A 19,950-nucleotide genomic window follows, 5' to 3' on the forward strand; every position below is an offset into this window, starting at 1 on the left:
AATAGGAAAAGATATAAATAGTCATAAAGTTTACTGTTTATTGCTTTCTGGAAAAAAATGACAATATGTGCAATATGTTAAGAGATAGTTGTGTGGATGCACCTGCTGGAACAAGGAGTTTAATAATGACAAAGATATAGGGAATAAGGAAAGGTGACAGTGACAAAACAAGCATTCTGGTATCATGAAGACATATGCGTATTTTGTTATGTCTTTTGCAATATCAGACACTTACTCCAAAGTGGAACTTGGGGTGTGATTCCATTATTCTGCTTTAGTCAGACTATATTGCATTAGGGCTACCACATCTGGATTGCAGAAATGCAGACAACCACTAAATAGAAGCAAATAATTAGAATTTGCTACATCTCTTTGCTGCTATTTAGTGCAAGGATTTTATAGCCGAGATATGGTAGCCTGCATTGCATGACTGGCACTGTGTCCTTAAATAGATTAGGCCTGTATAAAGACAGTGTCCTGTATAGTTTTCACATACCCCGTGGATATACCACACCAAACTGGGTCAGCCTTACATGAATTCATTAGGGATTGCTTTCACTGATACTCATTTCTATCACAGTCTTTCTCCCCACCAACTTGATAGACCAAAAGAAAGCAAACATGCTTCATCTTTCTGCTAATTAAAAAAAGGTGTGGTGGTAGAAAGACAATTAAACCTGGGAATTTATAGTCATTCTGCAGAAGCTTAAAACCTCTATAGCACGTTAACAGATTGCTGTCCACAAAAACTTTGGCACCAAAAATATACCTTTCAACTAGTACTGACTTTCTTAGAAAATACAAATAGAATAATGTTGGGCTTAAACAAAGAGAATTGATTTCAAAGACTAAGTATAAACAGAAGAAAAATATTCTTCAAAAATGGTGATATCTCTCCCTCCCTCCCTCCCTCCCTCCCTCCCTCTCTCTGTATGTATGTAAATTTGTATGGAAAATTTGTTAGGAAAGACTGGGCAAGACTGGGCACATAAAAAAGAACAATTCTTAACAATTGAGGGTTTTTTGTTGTCTAGAAGTCTACAAGTAATTAATTTCTGACATAACTTCTGGAAAATTCTCATTATGTGTAACCTGAAAAATGTGTCTTGTCTTTTACCTTGGAAGACATATATGATAAACCGTTCCCATCAAAATCTTCTCTTATCGTTTATTTTGAGATATATTCAGTTGACTAGAAATACAGAGATCATTCTGCAGGTCAGCTATGTGTAATTGTTGATCCAACAGTAATTTTAAGGTTACAAAAGATTGCCAGTAAAAGATTGCCAGCGGATAACACCCAGGGGGAGGGCCTTCTCTGTGGGTGCACCTGCCCTTTGGAACCAGCTGCCCGTAGAGCTTAGGACTGCCCCTGACCTTTGCTCATTCCGCCGGGACCTGAAGACTTGGCTCTTTAAGCTTTCTGGCCTGGACTGAGAGTATTAATTGGGGTTTTAATTGGATTTTAATTGGGGTTTTATGTTTTTATATTTATTTAAGGTCTAAATATAATCATTTTAACTGTTCTTAATTTTTGTAATTGTTGTATTGTTATTTTAAAAACCTTGTGAACCGCCCTGAGTCCTACGGGAGAAGGGCGGTATATAAGTCTAATAAAGATAAAGATAAAGATAAAACAAAATGTCTATAGCAATCTTTATGGAACAATATAATGTTAATGTCTACTGTTGTTAGTCCTGCTTTTACATGCCAAGAAATCTTTTACATGCTGGGAGACATGTAATGTCTCTTGTGGTCATTCCCACATACAATTACAACTGTTAAGGACATTAAAGATAATGAATATAATAACTGCTCTAACAAATCAATATTCTGAAAAGAGTCATGCTTTATGATACCAAGGATCATATTAACTATTTTTAAATTATATTTGTTAAGGAAATAATTGTAGTGAATCTATGAAAATAGGAGGGCTTTAAATCCATATTCAGCGATATGAAATATATATTGACTTTTAGTGTTACATAATCTAGAATACATTTATAATACTACTCTGAATACAATTTTTCCATTTTCCTTTAATGAGATATTTATAATTGATTTTGAATGCTGGTACAGATTCTGCAAGATTTTTCCCTATTTCCTCATTATATCTTAATATCTGATAACATCCCTACAACACAGATGCTATCTTTAGTTGCCATTATGCATAGATTTTGTAAAACCTATAATGAATCAACATATTTTTCTGACTGTTTTTGTAAGAATAAAAACACTTGGTCTTATTAATAAAAAGGATTTTTTGTATTTGTTATTGTCCTTAAGCCTACAATACTGACACTCTGAATTTTTTTTTTAATCCCATTTATATCCCGCCCTTCTCTGAAGATTCAGGGCGGCTTACAATCTAAAGCACAAATCAATGTGCTTTACAGTTTTAGATCAATTACAGGGTATTCCTTGTTTAATGACCCGCAGTTGGGACCAGCAACTCCATCACAGTGGCATGAGGTTAAGCTTAACATGGTACCATGATACATTTCTGCCATGGTTATGTGAGTCACCTGTCATTGTTAAACAAATCATCATATGACCACAACTTGCTATTTTATTACTGGCTTTTCCATTGACTCTGCCTGGTAGTCAGGTGTTAAGGATGCAACTAGCGATCATGTGATTGTGGGACACTATGATGGCCATAAACACCTATCAGTTGCAAAACAGCCAAATCTTGATCTTGTGACCATGAGGACACTGCAACAGTTATAAATGCAAGGATCATTTTTTAGCGTCAACAGATATATATATATATATATATATATATATATATATATATATATATATATATATATATAGTCAGGTGTTATATATATATATTTTCTGCAGTTTTCGCGGGTGTCTGTATGTGGACCTTTGGTCATTCGGGTTTTTTCCCGCGTAGAAATGAAGGTGTAGGCGCAACGTTTTGACGGAATATATATATATAAATACATAGATATAGATATATAGATACACCCCCCACATATATATATATACACACACACACATATGCATTTCATTGATATATGATCAATATTATTCTGCATGGTCAAGTTTAAATTGCATATTTTTAAAAGCTTTTCAAATATATAACATAATTTGTTTTCTATTTATTTTTCTTTTTAAATTTTTCTTTGTATACTAACAGAAACAAAATTTAAAAATCATAATGAAGGTAACATTTATTTACAGCATTTGAAATATTGCAAAACGTGATTTAAGAAAAGGATGCAATATTTTTTTTCTTTCTTGGGAATAATGTGTATACTTTAAAAAAATACATGGAGGAATATTGCAAGAAGTTTGAAATTATTATTCGTCTTCTATGTACTGTAATGCATATAGCAACAGTCAAATTGGTAAAACTGAATTTCGGTTTGTGCCCTGTAAAAATAGAAAGTATTGATAAAGTCAGAATAGATAATCATAATAAAGTATATCTGAATGTTTATCAGAGTGACAATATATTACAGACTATTTTTTCACTATTATGGAATTCAGTATTTAGACATCAATATGAAAATAAAACAACTTTGTCTTAGTTTTTCAACTATATAAAAGATTTTCTTAAAACTCTATGGAGGAACTCTACTGATTCTATTAATTAAACAATGCATAACATATTTTTACTGAAAAATTATTTTCTTGGAATGCTTTTTTAAAAATATATATTTTAAAAATTTTCAGTTTTCGCACCAGCAAAGGGGTTGGCTATTCTGCACATTTTGTTGGTAACTGTTTAATAGTCACATCATTGAAGTCAAAAGGCAAAGGTTTTCAACATTGTGTGAAGTATGATTTTCAGCCTCGCAAGGTAAGCACAAAATGCTTATATAGGAAATTGTAAAAATTATCATACTTAGTGGTGAGCCAGGCCAAAGTTTTAGTTTTAGTCTTTGCATTTTGGACAATTTTGAAATCCTCGTATTAATGCATACAGAAGGCGACAAATATCTGTGGCAAAACAGAGTTCATTATATTAAACTCTACCTAAATTTCTGCACTTTTCTATAGAGTATCACTAAATTATTTGAAATTTTACAAAAATTATTAAATTGTAGAATTTTTAGACATTCACAGCAAATACCATTTTGTGTATCAAATAATAAATGTATGTCTGCTGTTCACACTACAGTTGGTCTCATTATGTTTATTCAGAAATGTTAATTATTTTGTTTAAATTGTTATTCAATTGTGTATTTCAAATTAGAAGAAAATGAAAACAGCTTTCAAATTTTGTTCCTATGCTATTGGATGTTGAATTTTTTTCCTCATTTTAAAGTTGCAGTATTTTATATTGATTGATTGATTGATTGATTATGTGTCCTCAAGTCATTCAGCTGTTAACAATCATATAGATAGATTGTTTCCCATGTCAGTCTGTTCTTAACCTGATTTTTCAGGTCTTCCAACAGTGCATTAGTCACCATTGTAACTGAATTCATCCCCTTTGCTTCTGGTCATCCAGTTCTTCATTTTTCTTCCACCATTCCTAGCATTAAGTCTTTTCTAGAGAGCTGAATCTTTACATAATGTGTCTGAAATAAAATATAGCCTGGTTATTTCTGCCTCAAGTGACAACTGGATTTGTTTGATGATCTATTTGTTTGTTGTCTTGCCTCCGGAGTCTTTGATCAAAAGAGTCAGTACTCTTCCTATCTAACTTTCGGTTCCATAGAGTGTCACGGGGAATACCTGTGCTTATATGATTCTCATCTTTGCAGATATAGAAACTTTGCAGTATTTGAATATCTTTTCCAAGACCTTCATGCTTTGCTATTAAGTGGTAGTCTGCAGTGTATTTCTTGACTGCTTATTTTTTTACTGCTGATGGATGATCCTAAAAGGCAGAGTCTTCGATATCTTCATTGCCAATTCTAAGGCTAGCTATTCCACCTGCGGCCATTATTTTTTTTTTCTTCATATTTAATTTTAGTCCCATTTTTTTCACTGTGCTCCTTAGTTTTTATTATTGAAGTTTGCATATTTTTTGTATTTTCGGTTATCAGTGGCATTCAGCATAGCATGTTACAATATTATATGGTAGGTTCAAATAATAATACTGTTTATTGGAACTTTTCAGTTTTAAGATCCGATTACAATTTCTCATGAGCAGTGTTTAAAAGATTTATAACTTGGAACACTTTGAATTTTCAGTTTAAACTGCGTTATGGTTTGATTTTTAAAATATATTTTTAATAATTTTTATAAAATTGAACATAAATTTTGTGTTTTCAGGATAGCACTATTCTACTGTTTTGTGTTTTAAAATAGCATAATTGTTAAAAGTGGTTAAAATGTAATGCTTCATATAAATTACTATATATTTTGCCTTTCTTTTTAGTGGTACATGATCAGCATTGTGCACATTTACAATCGCTGGAGAAATAGTGAAATTCGTTGTTACGTTAATGGTCAGCTAGTATCCTATGGTGACATGGCTTGGCATGTAAATACAAATGATGTATGTTCAAAAATTTCTGTTTCTAAATATGTACAGATAATGTATTTATTTATTTTTGCTTATTTAAAATGTTGATTTATAAGGCCATCCCTAATTCAAAGCTGAGTCTGGGAGGTAGGCATTATAAAAATGGATCTAAAAAAGCTAATATAAAACATATAAAAATAACAATATAAAAAAGGACATTACACATCAGAGAAAAGACATACTGTGGCCCAAACAAATCAATATCCATCAAATAGATATACCAGCAACCCATTCAAGAGCCAAGTTTTTAAAGATTCATAAATATGTCCTTTCTAGAATTACAGACAAAATAATACCAGAGATTGATTGTCCCTAAGTCCAGGGATTTATTTTTATTTAAATATAATACAACTTGGAACATATCAGTTAGCGGTCTGTCTGTTTTCTAAGTCAAATTACACAAATTATTGGAGCCCTGTGACTTTATTATTTTTTTAAAACTATCATACAGGATTCCTATTTTCTAAAAGCAACAGCTTGGAAAGGAATACTTTCTTGGGTATCATTTTCTTAGTCCATGCTGTTGTTTAAAAACATAGTTTTATTTTTCTCACAAATTGCTCACAAATAATCTGGAGACAACCTAAAGAAAATAAATCACTGGAAAGATTGAGCCATAAATCTCACAAATAATATACAGTATATATAAATAGATATATTGACAGTGAATCAGATTCAGATTGAAATGTACATCTTTCCTTTTGCTAGTTCCCAGAAATGTTTATTCCCCAGTCTTCTTGGTTTTTAATAATGTCAGACAATAAGAGGGTCATAGCTTTATAGCAGTTTCAGATTGGATTGTGTGCAAGTGGTATACTGTGAAAACTTTCATCTTCTAATATGTCAACAGATTGATCATTTTAATTATATTAACAAAGAATTTTCTAATATTTTTCCTTTATTTGTGTTGCTTTCTTTTTGAGTATAAACTATGGATGTGCATAGTTTCTCCTTAATGTTACATATTCATAGTCATTACCTGTGAATTTTAACAAATGTGCATTTAAAATAGCTTGCATCTTTTCTATATATTTATATATGTATTTTATTGTCTAATTCCTTTGTCCCTCTTTCATACAGAGCTATGACAAATGTTTTTTGGGATCATCTGAAACTGCTGATGCAAATAGGGTTTTTTGTGGTCAACTTGGGGCAGTCTATGTATTCACTGAAGCTCTTAATCCAGCACAGATTTTTGCTGTACATCAGTTAGGACCTGGATATAAGGTAATATTTTACTATAATTCCAGTTTAGAAAAAAGTTGTTGCATTAAATTATAATGGACTATCCCATTGTTTTTTAGCTCCATTTATATAGTCTTTAAATTATAATTCTTATTTTATAGAATATCCTTTTAAATATACTGTGCGCATGTTTGTGCATGTGTCTCTGTGTGTACAAAACCATTAAACCAAAGCAGTTATAACATATAATAAAATGAACTGAATATTGATTTTTCTAAAAGATAGCATCATATTAGACTATGATACATTAATTTACAAAACATTATACATACTTTTAATAGAAATTTGTCTTCTGTTGTCAAAGAATATAACAAGTTAGCAGATTCTTTCTCACATATTGAAATAAGCTCTTACTTGCTAAATAATATCTGTTATGTGATTCTCATGGCAGTATTTACAAATGTTTTATTTGGTGTGGTATTGGTTGGAATGCCTTCTCTTTGCCAACAATTAATTTATTTGCATCTTCGAGGGGTAACTATGTTCCTCTCGGCCTTTCTCTGCTTACAAAAATGCATCAAATTCATATAACAGTTTGCAATTTCTTGGAGATTCATATATATTTTATTAAAATAGTGGGAAACTATAGTGTACTAGATTTGCAGCTACATAATTCATGTTGATATAAGGGAATTTGGGTACCTATATTCTTTCATGGTACCTATTATAAATCAGGTAGCTTTTTTTGAAACAGTTATCTCAATAAATAAAATATTTTTTTAAACTTGTTATTCTTCAGTAAGAATGTTTTAGGTCTTTGCCATTAGGCAAAGGGCAAAGAACATGCTTGATTTTATTAATATATAGTGAAGTGGCCATATCTTGATTATTTATTAGAGCATTATTGTTTGTCTTTCTATGTTACAGAGCTGTACTTTTGAAAATATCACAGTGATTGTCTGTTTTAACATTCTTCCTTCCTCAGAGTACTTTCAAATTTAAATCTGAAAGTGATATTCACCTTGCTGAACACCATAAGCAAGTTCTGTATGATGGGAAACTTGCAAGTAGTATTGCTTTCACCTACAATGCTAAGGCTACAGATGCTCAACTATGCCTTGAATCCTCACCAAAGGAAAATCCTTCAATTTTTGTACATTCTCCCCATGCTCTTATGCTTCAGGTTTGTATAACAATAGATTTATTATTTTCAATTTTTCATTGTTTTATTAATGTCCTATAAAGCTGTTTCAAAACTACTAAAATTTAAACATATCTTGAAAAAATCATTTTTACAAACTATTGATTTGTGTAGCCCATACAAATTGTTTCCTCTGTGTTGATGAATTTTCTGTTATAATTATTATCTTTAGTCTGTAATTTATAAAACCATGAATTCATGATCTTGGTTTTGGTTATGGTAAATCCTGTATTACTGATGAAATGCCAGCCTTAATTATTTATTACAACTGAAATCTGTTTCAATTTCTGTTACTGTGAGAATAGAAACAATACAATCTTAAATATTTTGAAGAAATGAATCCAAAATAGATGAACTTCAGGTGGATTATATTCCCACTGAGTAGCACATATTTGGCCTTTAATCCTGGTCCAATAAAAGAGAATTGCTTCTTCTTTTTTTAAATGCAGGATGTGAAAGCGATTGTGACACATTCTATCCACAGTGCGATTCATTCAATAGGAGGAATCCAAGTTCTTTTCCCTCTCTTTGCTCAATTAGACAATCGGCAACTTCATGACAGTCAAGTGGAAACAACTGTCTGGTAGGTTTTGGTGAGGAAATCTTATTGTTGGAAATTCTGATAATTTTGCATAATATGTGATAAATGCATTGAGTGGTTTTTTCCCGCCTCTGTACCATGTTTGTCATTTTTTTCATGATAGTATAAATGGTAGTATAAATGGTATATGGGGGCTAAGAATCAAAATAACTCAAGTTTTTAAAATCACCCATTTCATATTTGGGTTAAATTTTTTTTGGCTCATAACCACATTTAGCAATAGTTTGACGAATCATGGTTTGTTCACCCACACAGTATATGGGTTATAATAAAGTTCATTTGTGATGTATGATATTATATTATAATGTTGACCACACATTATAAGCAGTAGTGGAATTCAGCCAGTTTACACCACTTCGGCAAAACCAGTAGCTAATTTTTTGTGGCCCAGGCCCAGAATGGACTTCTGGAAGTAGCATCCACACAGAGAACTGGTTGTTCACATATTTGAATCCCACAACTGATTATAAGCCTAAATCAAAATCATATTAGACTTCACACAAAGTGAGAACCCACCCTGTATCTTTCAATAAAATTGTTTTCTTTCAGTGCTATCATAACTGAAAAATGAAATGTTTCTGATGGAATTAAAAGTAAAGGAATTAATATTAGACATTTCCAAACTTATCCTATAAATGTCAGTGTTTGTTAAAAATAGATTCCTCATCAGATGAAAATATTGGGTAACCTATTAAGGGTTCAAAATCTTAGCAAAATTGAACCTTATTAGTCCTTAAATGGTAGAGCATTCATAAAATAATAGATCTCTTAGGCTAGACTGTAAATTAAAGAATGGAATAGAAAACCACTTCCATATCTTTACCATAAAAATTGTGAAGTCACCAAAAATTAAGCTTGAGTCAGATTTTACCTTTTTGCCACTAAATGGTTATGAAGTGAAATGTGAATAGTTCATAGAAATTTAACCACATTATTTAACATTTATGAATAAATCCCCATTTTTTAAAAGCACTTACATTGGACATTTTTTATTTTGATTTTTTTTCTTGGTAAACCAGAATTAAGTGCTATTTGCTGAAGTGATATTTGGGGAGTTTGCTCTTCATAGGTTTACACGACAACATATAAAAATTCACAAAAGCTAGCAAATGAAAACTAGTATTAGTAGAATGAAAACATTGTAATAATAACATTTAATTATATTACTTGAACTAAATAAATATTTTATATTGGAATGAGACACCCTAAGTTTAGTAAATAACTCCTGACTGGTATTGAAATTTATTGTACTCTTCAATTGCCCTTATTTGTTGTACAGTAAATGTTAGGAATATATATTTCAAAAATGTTTGGGAAGAATACAACACTGTTCATAAAATAAGGAGTGCTATTAATTAAAGTACCCCATCTTTTTTCTGACTTCTATGCAGAGGTCCATAAAAGAGGGTCTGCTTTAATGAAATACTTTGTATGAAGTCCAAAACATCTCTTCAAAATTATTTTTTGACTGTGCATTCCTGAGAAAAACTGAACATATATAGTTAGTTGGACTCTTATAAAATAGAAAAGTTCTAGAGTAGATCAAGGTATTATCTGAGCATTCATTCTCCATTTGTACCTAAAGTCCTACCTTTTGACATCATGAATATACCTCTTAATAACAAATGTTAAGGGATGTGCCTGTTTATTTTGATGATGATGATGATGATGATGGAAGTGACCTTGCTCAGGGGGGTTAAAGCATTTATACAGCTGCCCATCTTGAACCAAACTCTAGGAAACTCAAAGCCCCAAAATAAAATCATTTCCTATCTACACTAAAATAAAAACAAAAACACCTGCCATTACAGTTAAATTTTCCTGTGTAAACCACAAATTTCCCCATATCAGTCTCATCCTCATGAGTGAAAATTCAGGTCTTATGGATTGTCGTATGGACAATCTATATACCTCAGGAATGAACCCAGGGATGATATAATCAGAGACAATAATCTACTCATTTCTAAATGTTCCAGCAAATTTGTAACAGGGATATTCCTTTACAATCTGGTTGCCAAGCAATATACTTCCTTTTGGCTTTGTAAGAAAAAATAGTTGTTTCAATGGAATATTGAATGGTCAGCTAGTAACTTTTGTTTGCTTTTTAAATGTGGGAATGTTGACTATTCACATTTTTTTTACAGGGAATCAGCATTGCTGCTATAATTAGGCTCTTGCTATGTGATATGTGTACATTACTTGTTATGTGGGCAGATATGTGCTAAGGAGATTGTACAGTAGGGAAAAATGAAGTGCACTACACACATGAAGTGATTCACACATATTTACAAACGAGGAAGATGGGAATGAGAAAAGATCTTTGTTTGAACTAAGATGATTTGTGGGGAAATTGATTTCAAGAGGGAGAAAAGAATGTCCCAGAAATATAATTGCATTGAAAAGTCTCTGGTTTGGGTTGCTTTACTTTCTATTTCAGATCAGCTTTTTTGATCACTCAGATAGATTTTGGGTATGAGGGATTACTTGGCATAGAAGTATTGACCTTCTGTTTCTCTGGCAGGAGACTTCACAGTTTTAAAGGCCGCCTTGTTGTTTTGAAGAAGTCTTAAATGTTTCTTCTTGTCTTCTGCCATCTGTTCTGTATGAATAAAAATAGCAACCAAGTTTTTTGTCTCTTCTGTGTTTGAGGATTAAATAATACTTTTCTTCTCATCATATATACCATTTATTTAGAAGCATTTTGGAGAAAGAAATTAATAGGTCTTCATATTTGATCTGCATTTCCTCTCACTTCATCAAAAAACTAACAAGAGTTTCTACACACGGCCATTGGGGGTTAAGATTGTCTATTATAAATAATTAGAAAGTCGGCATTCTTGAGTCGAATGTTCTGAGATATTTTAATTTCTCTATACTTTAGTTATTACTAAAAACAATTAACATATTGGTGTGGGACATGTGGAGGTTCTTATTCTGTTATAAATTCTTAGGCATTTGTAAACATCCCTATTATTGCATGCTGAATATGCTGAATATTCAGCATGCAATAATATATGTGGTTTTTCTCTTTCTTCCTCTTTCTTCTACCTAATGTTTTTTTCCCTTTCCAGTGTTACTCATAGAGCCTTTCCTAATGGTGACATTCTTTTTTCTTTTACCCACTTTTCTTTCTATCTGGGTATCCTAGTTAGAGTCACATACAAGTTTGTTTAATTTCATATTATTTAAGGATATTACATGTGTCAGCTAAAGACAGTTGAGACAATTTTGTCAGGCTTCTTGACTGATTTGGTGATTACTGTGGTCTTGGTTATGCATTATGCTGGGAAATGTGTAAAAGGGATGCATTTATGTTGATTTTGCTAAAACTTCCATCAGCAAAATTTTCTTGGATGTCTAAATGGAGCTTCAGGATTTTGTTGAGGAGTGGTTAGAATGCAGTATTGCAGGCTAACTCTGTCCACAGTCTGGAGTTCAATCCTAACAAGCTTGAGGTTGATTCAATCTTCCATTTTTCTGAGGTCAGTAAAATGAGGAGCCAGATTGTTGGGGGCAATATATGCTCACATTGTAAACCACTCCATAGTGCTTTACACCAGGGCTTTTCAACCTTTTTACCCATTGTACCACTTTTAGGATATGGTAACATCCGAGTACCACCAGTCACCTAGCAAGGTGTCAAAAACTTGATGACCAAAAAAAAGGGGAGAGGAAAGTGATGAAGTACAGGTAGTCCTCGACTTACAACAGTTCACTTAGTGAGTGTTTGAAGTTACAATGGTACTGAAAAAAGTGCCCCCCAAGCCACAGCCAAGCAAGACACCTGCCTGACTGCATGGTGGCGCTCTTCCTCCTGTCCGAGGTTTTCATTGTTGTGAGCATTTCTGTTGAGGATTGGCAGCGGAAGTGGGGTGGGGGTGGGTGTTTGGTTTTTATTTCCCCCCCCTCTGCTGGGTGGTTGCAGCAGGTTTTGGTCACTTCACATGACCCTGGGACACTGTGACTGTCATAAATATGAATCAGTTGCCAAGCATCTGAATGTAAATCACAAGACCCTGGAGATGCTGCAACATTCCAGCTGATCAGCACTTCTTCTGGGCTCAGAAGTGCTGGAATCAGCGCCGAACTCCAGCTGGAGCCTGGCGCTGATCCTGGCGCTTCAGCTGAGCCCTGACAGACCCAAAGAAGCGCTGATCCTGGCACTTCCACTGAGCCCTTACAGCCCAGCAGCTCCAGCCGTCTCTCGCTCAGTCTTGTGCGGTGCTGCCACTGGTTCAGCTCATTCCCCTCCTCCACTACCACTTTTCTAGGATGGTCGTGTACCACCTGCCAGGTGCCAATGTACCACAGGTGGAACCCGTAGCACTGGTCGAAAAACTCTGCTTTACAGTACAGCGGTATATAAGTGGCCTAAGTGGTATTGCTATTGTTAGGGCCATCAGGCCCTTCTTAAATAAATTCTCAAAGATGGTTCTGTGAAACTGCATTATGACTTGTTTGACTCTGGTTTATGATTTTTTTTTAGTTTTTCAATCCAACCCCAACTATTTTTAATAGCTACACAGAATCACTGGATTCTGTGAAACACAGAATCACTGGATTCTGTGAAACACAGAATCATCTGTATATTTGCAGTTTATTTCATCAGTATGTAGATGATATCCCTGTGATATCTTTCCTTTACATCTCATTCTAGGAAAATTATGAAATAGTGCCTGAAATAAATAATGGATTGGATGTCCACTGAGAACCAAGCCATGTTCTAACAGGGCTCCTAATGCAGTGATGTTTATAGCTCTTTGTGGTTATAGTAATGTTACCTTTGAATAATAAGATTTATAATATGGATATGTTCCTTGTGTCAAGTTTGCAGATTGCAACTATAACCAAAAGTACAGTATTTTGTCCAGTTTTGGTTGGGCGCTAACCACTGTATCCATGACCATGATTATGCATGTCATAATTATATCAAGAATCTGCGTTCAAAGTAGCAGATGAGTTGGGAAAAAGTGTGGACCCTGAAACAACATAAACTGTGGCAAATCATACCCAACTTTCCAGCAACAAAGCGGCTGGGAAGAAATGTGGCTCTAGAAATAACAGAGCTGACTTCATACATCTTTCTCAAGCTCTATCCTGTGTTTTCATATTAGAAAACTCTGTGGGTAACTAAGTGGTAAATGGGTCTTTTTAAAGGCATTTGAAGGAGAGTGGGGAATGAACCTATTGCATTTAATTGGAGAATAATCTCCTTTGGCTTTTTTTAGGAAGATAGACTGTTTATGTTTGGCTAGGAAAGCACTGGGAGGGATGTTTTAGATCTAAAGAATCTTAAAAAAAGTGTTTAGTATTCAGGTACCAAATATGTGCCTTATCTGCACTGGTCCCCATAGCTATTGACCTGCACTGGATATATTTTTAAAACTACACATTTATTAACATCATAAGATACATTTTGGTTCAAATAAAACAGTGTAATTTTGATTTTGTGTAATTTTTTGTAGCTATATAAAATGGATATGGCAAAGATTAAAAAATCAATATTTCAATAATTTCATATATTAAAATGCTTAGATTTCAGCAGCCTTTTGAATTAGTAAATTTCTTTAAATATACAAATGTTCATTAATTTTTGTGATTGGTGTTACCCATAGTTTTAAATTTAGTATTATAAGTGTATTTTGCAAACTTCCATAATGCCTGGTTAATAGGAATGAATCCCTTCATGGATTACTGCCTTGTCGTGGCGAAGGGGCTTACGTAATTCAATGAAGCTATGAGCTATGCCGTGCAGGGCCACCCAAGACGGAAAGGTCATAGCAGAGAGTTCTGACAAAACGTGATCCACTGGAGAAGGAAATGGCAACCCACTCCAGTATCTTTGCCATGAAAACCCTATGGACAGAACCAAAAGGCAAAACGATATGATGCTGGAAGATGAGCCCCTCATGTCGGAAGGCGTCCAATATGCTACTGGGGAAGAGCAGAGGGCTAGCACAAGTAGCGCCAGAAAGAATGAAGCGACTGGGCCAAAGCTGAAAGGACGCTCAGCTGTGGATGTGTCTGGTGGTGAAAGGAAAGTCCGATGCTGTAAAGATTTTTTCTCCATAGGAACCTGGCATGTAAGATCCATGAATCAAGGCAAGCTGGACTTGGTCAAACAAGAGATGACAAGACTGAACATCGACATCTTAGGTATCAGCGAACTAAAATGGACAGGAATGGGTGAATTTAATTCAGATGACCATCAGGTATACTACTGCGGGCAAGAATCCCTCAGAAGAAATGGAGTAGCCTTCATAGTCAATAAAAGAGTAGGAAAAGCAATACTGGGATACAATCCTCAAAATGACAGAATAATCTTAGTTCGAATCCAAGGCAAACCATTCAATATCACAGTAGTCCAAGTCTATGCCCCAACCACCGGTGCTGAAGAGGATGAAATTGACCGGTTCTGTGAAGCCCTACAGCACTTTATAGAACTAACCCAAAAATGATGTCCTTATCATCATGGGGGATTGGAATGCTAAAGTAGGAAGCCAAAAGATAACCGGAATAACAGGCAAGGTTGGCCTTGGAGTACAAAATGAAGCAGGGCACAGGCTGATAGAATTTTGTCAAGAGAATACGATGGTCATAGCAAACACTCTTTTCCAACAACCCAAGAGACGGCTGTACACCTGGACATCACCAGACGGTCAACACAGAAATCAGATTGACTATATTCTCTGCAGCCAAAGATGGAGAAGTTCTATACAGTCAGTAAAAACAAGACCAGGAGCTGACTGTGGCTCAGACCATGAGCTTCTCATTGCAAAGTTTAGGCTTAAACTGAAGAAAGTAGTAAAAAGCACTAGGCCACACAGGTATGAATTAAATCATATCCCTGTTGAATATACAGTAGAGGTGACAAATAGATTTAAGGAATTAGATCTGATAGACAGAGTGCCTGAAGAACTATGGACAGAGGTTCACAACATTGTACAACAGGTAGCAACCAAAACCATCACAAAGAAAAAGAAATGCAAGAAAGCAGAATGGCTGTCTGAGGAAGCTTTGCAAATAGCTGAGGAAAGGAGGGAAGCGAAAGGCAAGGGAGAAAAAGAAAGATAGACCCAATTGAATGCAGAATTCCAGAGAATAGCTAGAAGAGATAAGAATGCCTTCTTAAATGAACAGTGCAAAGAAATAGAAGAAAACAATAGAATAGGGAGGACCAGAGATCTTTTCAAGAAAATTGGAGCGATGAAGGGAACGTTTCGTGCAAAAATGAGCATGATAAAGGATCAAAATGGCAGGGACCTAACAGAGGCTGCAGAGATTAAGAAGAGGTGGCACAATTACACAGAAGAACTATACAAGAATGAGCTTAACGTCCCTGATAATCACAATGAGGTGGTCACTGACCTCGAGCCAGACATCCTAGAATGTGAAGTGAAGTGGGCCTTAGAAAAGCTGAGCAACAACAAAGCTAGTGGAGGTGACAGTATTCCAGCTGAGCTATTCAAAATCTTAAAAGACGATGCAGTAAAAGTGCTACACTCAATTTGCCAGCAAATTTGGAAAACTCAACAGTGGCCACAGGATTGGAAAAGATCAGTTTACATTCCAATTCCAAAGAAAGGCAGTGCCAAAGAATGTTCAAACTATCGCACCATTGCACTCATTTCTCATGCTAGTAAAGTTATGCTTAAAATCCTACAAGCTAGACTTCAGCAGTATGCGGATCGAGAACTACCAGAAGTACAGGCAGGATTTTGAAGAGGCAGAGGAACTAGAGATCAAATTGTCAACATGGCGCTGGATCATGGAGAAAGCTAGAGAGTTCCAGAAAAACATATACTTCTGTTTCATTGACTATGCTAAAGCCTTTGATTGTGTGGATCATAACAAACTGTGGCAAGTTCTTAAAGAGGTAGGCGTACCAGACCATCTTATTTGTCTCTTGAGAAACCTATATGTGGGCCAAGAAGCAACAGTGAGAACTGGACACGGAACCACTGATTGGTTCAATATTGGGAAAGGAGTCCAGCAAGGCTGTATACTGTCGCCCTGCCTATTTAACTTATATGCAGAGCACATCATGAGAAATGCAGGGCTAGATGAATCAGAAGTTGGAATTAAGATTGCTGGAAGAAATATCAACAACCTAAGATATGCAGATGACACCACTCTAATGGCAGAAAGTGAAGAAGAACTAAAGAGCCTCTTGTAGCTGGTGAAGAAGGAGAGTGCAAAAGTTGGGTTGAAACTTAACATTAAGAAAACCAAGATCATGGCATCCGGCCCTCTCAATTCCTGGCAAATAGATGTGGAAGAAATGGAGGTAGTGACAGATTTTATTTTCCTGGGCTCTAAGATCGCTGCAGATGGGGAGTGTAGCCAAGAAATTAACGTTGTCCATAGGGTTGCGATGGGTCGGACATGACTTTGCAGCTAACAACAACAACAATAGTCATGGAATAATTAAATGTTTCCATTTAGAAGAAATGGTGGTACCTTGCTCAATACTAGCAACTGTGAGAGGGATCTTGGTGTCCTAGTAGACAATCACTTAAATATGAGCCAGCAGTGTGCTGCAGCTACCAAAAAATCCAATACAGTGCTAGGCTGCATTAACAGAGGGATAGAATCAAGATCACATGAAGTGTTAGTACCACTTTACAATGCCTTGGTAAGACCACAGTTGGAATACTGCATCCAGTTTTGGTCACCATGATGTAAAAAAGATGTTGAGTCTCTAGAAAGAGTACAGGGAAGAGCAACAAAGATGATCAGGGGACTGGAGGCTAAAACATATAAAGAACGGTTGCTGGTATTGGGTATGTCTAGTCTAATGAAGAGAAGGATGAGGGGTGACATGACAGCAGTGTTCCAATATCTCAGGGGCTGCCACAAAGAAGAGGGAGGCAAGCTTTTCTCCAAAGCACCTGAAGGCAGGACAAGAAGCAATGGATGTAAAAACCAAAGAGAGAAGCAACCTAGAACTAAGGAGAAACTTCCTGACAGTTAGAACAACTAACTAGTGGAACAACCTGCCTCCAGAAGTGGTGAATGGTCCAACACTGGAAGTTTTTAAGAAGAGACTGGCCAGCCACTTGTCTGACATGGTATAGGGTTTCCTGCCTGAGCAGGGGGTTGGACTAGATGACCTCGAAGGTCCCTTCCAACTTTATTATTATTATTATTAAGTTCTTATGCTGAGAGATTTTGTGCATGTTAAAAATGTCATTCTTACTTTCTTTTTCTTTTATTTTACTATAGGCCATAGATTAGTATTTTTAATGGAAACATTTAGGCTCTTGATTTTTATGAATGCAGAAAAATACATACTGACGTAAATAAGATTTTTTCCTAGTTGCTTTCTAATGCCCAAACCAAAACAAAACAAAGCAAAAACATTTTATACTCAAATCTGCAATTTGAATTTTTAATTTTACAAGATAAAAATCAAATATTTCCTGTATCCATCTGTTATCTATCTCTCTATCCTTTTATCCATCCCATACATCCATACATTCTGTATCAATAGAATGGGCATTATATCAAAATACTGTACATGGCAAGAGATTTAATGAAATCATGATTGAATTAAGGTTGTTGGACTAAATGAAGTTCTGTTTAAGATTTATATGACTGAATCATGAGAATTTAAGACATTCGTCACTGCTGCATTGCCAATATCTAGCTCTATTTCCTGTGTTGTTGCTATGAAGGGAAACTGCAGTTCTTGCACTACAGTATTATCTGGATTATAAAATACTAGATATTGACTAAGAGTTTAAAATCAAATTCTGACATGATAAAGATGCTTTGAATCTTTTGTTTGGGAGACTAGTATTTATTCATTTTCACAAGGTTTATAATAACAGGATTGATTGATTCAACATTATTACTGAAAGTACTGCTAGTCTTGGCAGAAGAAGGAATGTATATTTTTCAGCTTAAGTTAGTTCAGCAACTGTAAGCATTCTTGGATAGGTATAGCTCAGCTGTAATGAACCATGCTCTGGTAACCTCCTGATTGGATTACTATAATGCATTATATATAAGGTTGCCCTTGAAGATGCCTGCAAGTGTGCAGTTCAGAACTTGTCTTCTATAATTCCCAGTAATCTTAACTAAATGAACCACAGTACCTCATCTCTTAAAGAAATACATTGATTCGTTTTTTAATTTATGGCCCTAATTTTCGCTCCTGCTTCTTATCTTTTAGAGCCTTAAATGGCTTGGATTGAAATATGTGAAAATGCATCTTTCTTTATAACTTTATTTATTCTTTTAATCAATTTATATAGCCACCCTTCTGGTAATCATGACTCTGGATGGCAAACAGAAGAATAAAAACCAAAGCAAACAAAGCAAAATAAAACAATAATAACTCAAATTTTATAATCCAATCATATCAGAAAAAACCCTACAATAACAGTTTCATCCAATCTACAGGTATCCAGGTCTTGAACAATTTATGAAATTATTTTTTAGGGAGAGATTTATGTTACAAAGGACAGATCCCACGACATCTAAGGTACTCTTCTCTGGTTATACTAGATGGTACTGCTTAATCAACAAAACCAGGAGCATTCCTGCACTTTTGGATCTAATGGTCTGGACAAACAGAGCTGCAAGGAATTGGTCCTGCAAATAACCCTGTCCTTGGATGACTATAAAGCCCTTGAAGTGTTTTATATGTGGTAATCAGTACCTTGAAATAGGCAACTCATAGAGCAGAGGTGTAACATGGTACATCATGTTGATGTACCCAATGAGAAAGTACCCATAATTGCCTGTGCCACTGCATTGTGGACTAGTCACAGCTTCTGAATATTTTTTGAAGGAAGCTCTTTGTGGAGCATATTACATTAATCCATGTGGGATATTACCAGTGCATGGGTGATTGTGAGCAAGATCCCCTGATCCAGAAAAGGTTCAATTGGTAAACAAGCAGATCTGTGCAAAAATCCTCCTGGCAATATCTGTGACCTATTGAACAGTAGCTTCAAAGTAAGAAAGAGCTTCAAATTATATATCTCTGGTACTCAATAAAGAACTAAATTTGGAAAATCTCTGGATCCAGATGACTTTGAAACGCCAAACTACTTAATCTTCAAAACCCTATGGCCTCCAGAAAAAGAATCCTCCAGCTTCACTTGGATGACCTAAGGAAAAATGTGCAATTGGGATCATAGTATACTGGTGATACTGAACCCCGTATTGCCAAATGACTGTCCCTAGTGGATTCCACTTTGAACTGGAGTGTGGAGACAATAGAATCATGAGGGATATCACAAAACACTGCCCCTATTCCCAATGCCCTGTGCCAGTTCAAAAGGATACCATGATCAATACTATTAGAAGTCACAAGTGATCAAGAATGATATACCATTCCCAGTGTTCCCCTGCCAGAGGTCATCCACAATTGCAGTGTTGTTTTAGCCCTATAATTTAGTCTAAAATCAGACTCTAACCAGCTTCCTTTTGCAGTGCAACCCCTTCTCAAACATGTTCACT

General features: G+C 35.0%; 1 protein-coding gene across 1 annotated transcript in view; it reads left to right on the forward strand.

Annotated features, from left to right (window-relative positions):
- The window catches only part of NBEA (neurobeachin), a 372,004-nt gene that overhangs the window by 29,381 nt on the left and 322,673 nt on the right, over positions 1-19,950 (forward strand). The window contains exons 6-10 of the mRNA XM_083361881.1: positions 3,688-3,814; positions 5,345-5,464; positions 6,572-6,718; positions 7,662-7,859; positions 8,327-8,460. Of these exons, the coding sequence (XP_083218007.1) occupies positions 3,688-3,814; positions 5,345-5,464; positions 6,572-6,718; positions 7,662-7,859; positions 8,327-8,460 (726 nt within the window). The remainder of the gene's footprint in view (positions 1-3,687; positions 3,815-5,344; positions 5,465-6,571; positions 6,719-7,661; positions 7,860-8,326; positions 8,461-19,950) is intronic.

Source organism: Vipera ursinii, assembly GCF_947247035.1.
Source record: "Vipera ursinii genome assembly, chromosome: 4".
Classification (NCBI taxonomy): domain Eukaryota; kingdom Metazoa; phylum Chordata; class Lepidosauria; order Squamata; family Viperidae; genus Vipera; species Vipera ursinii.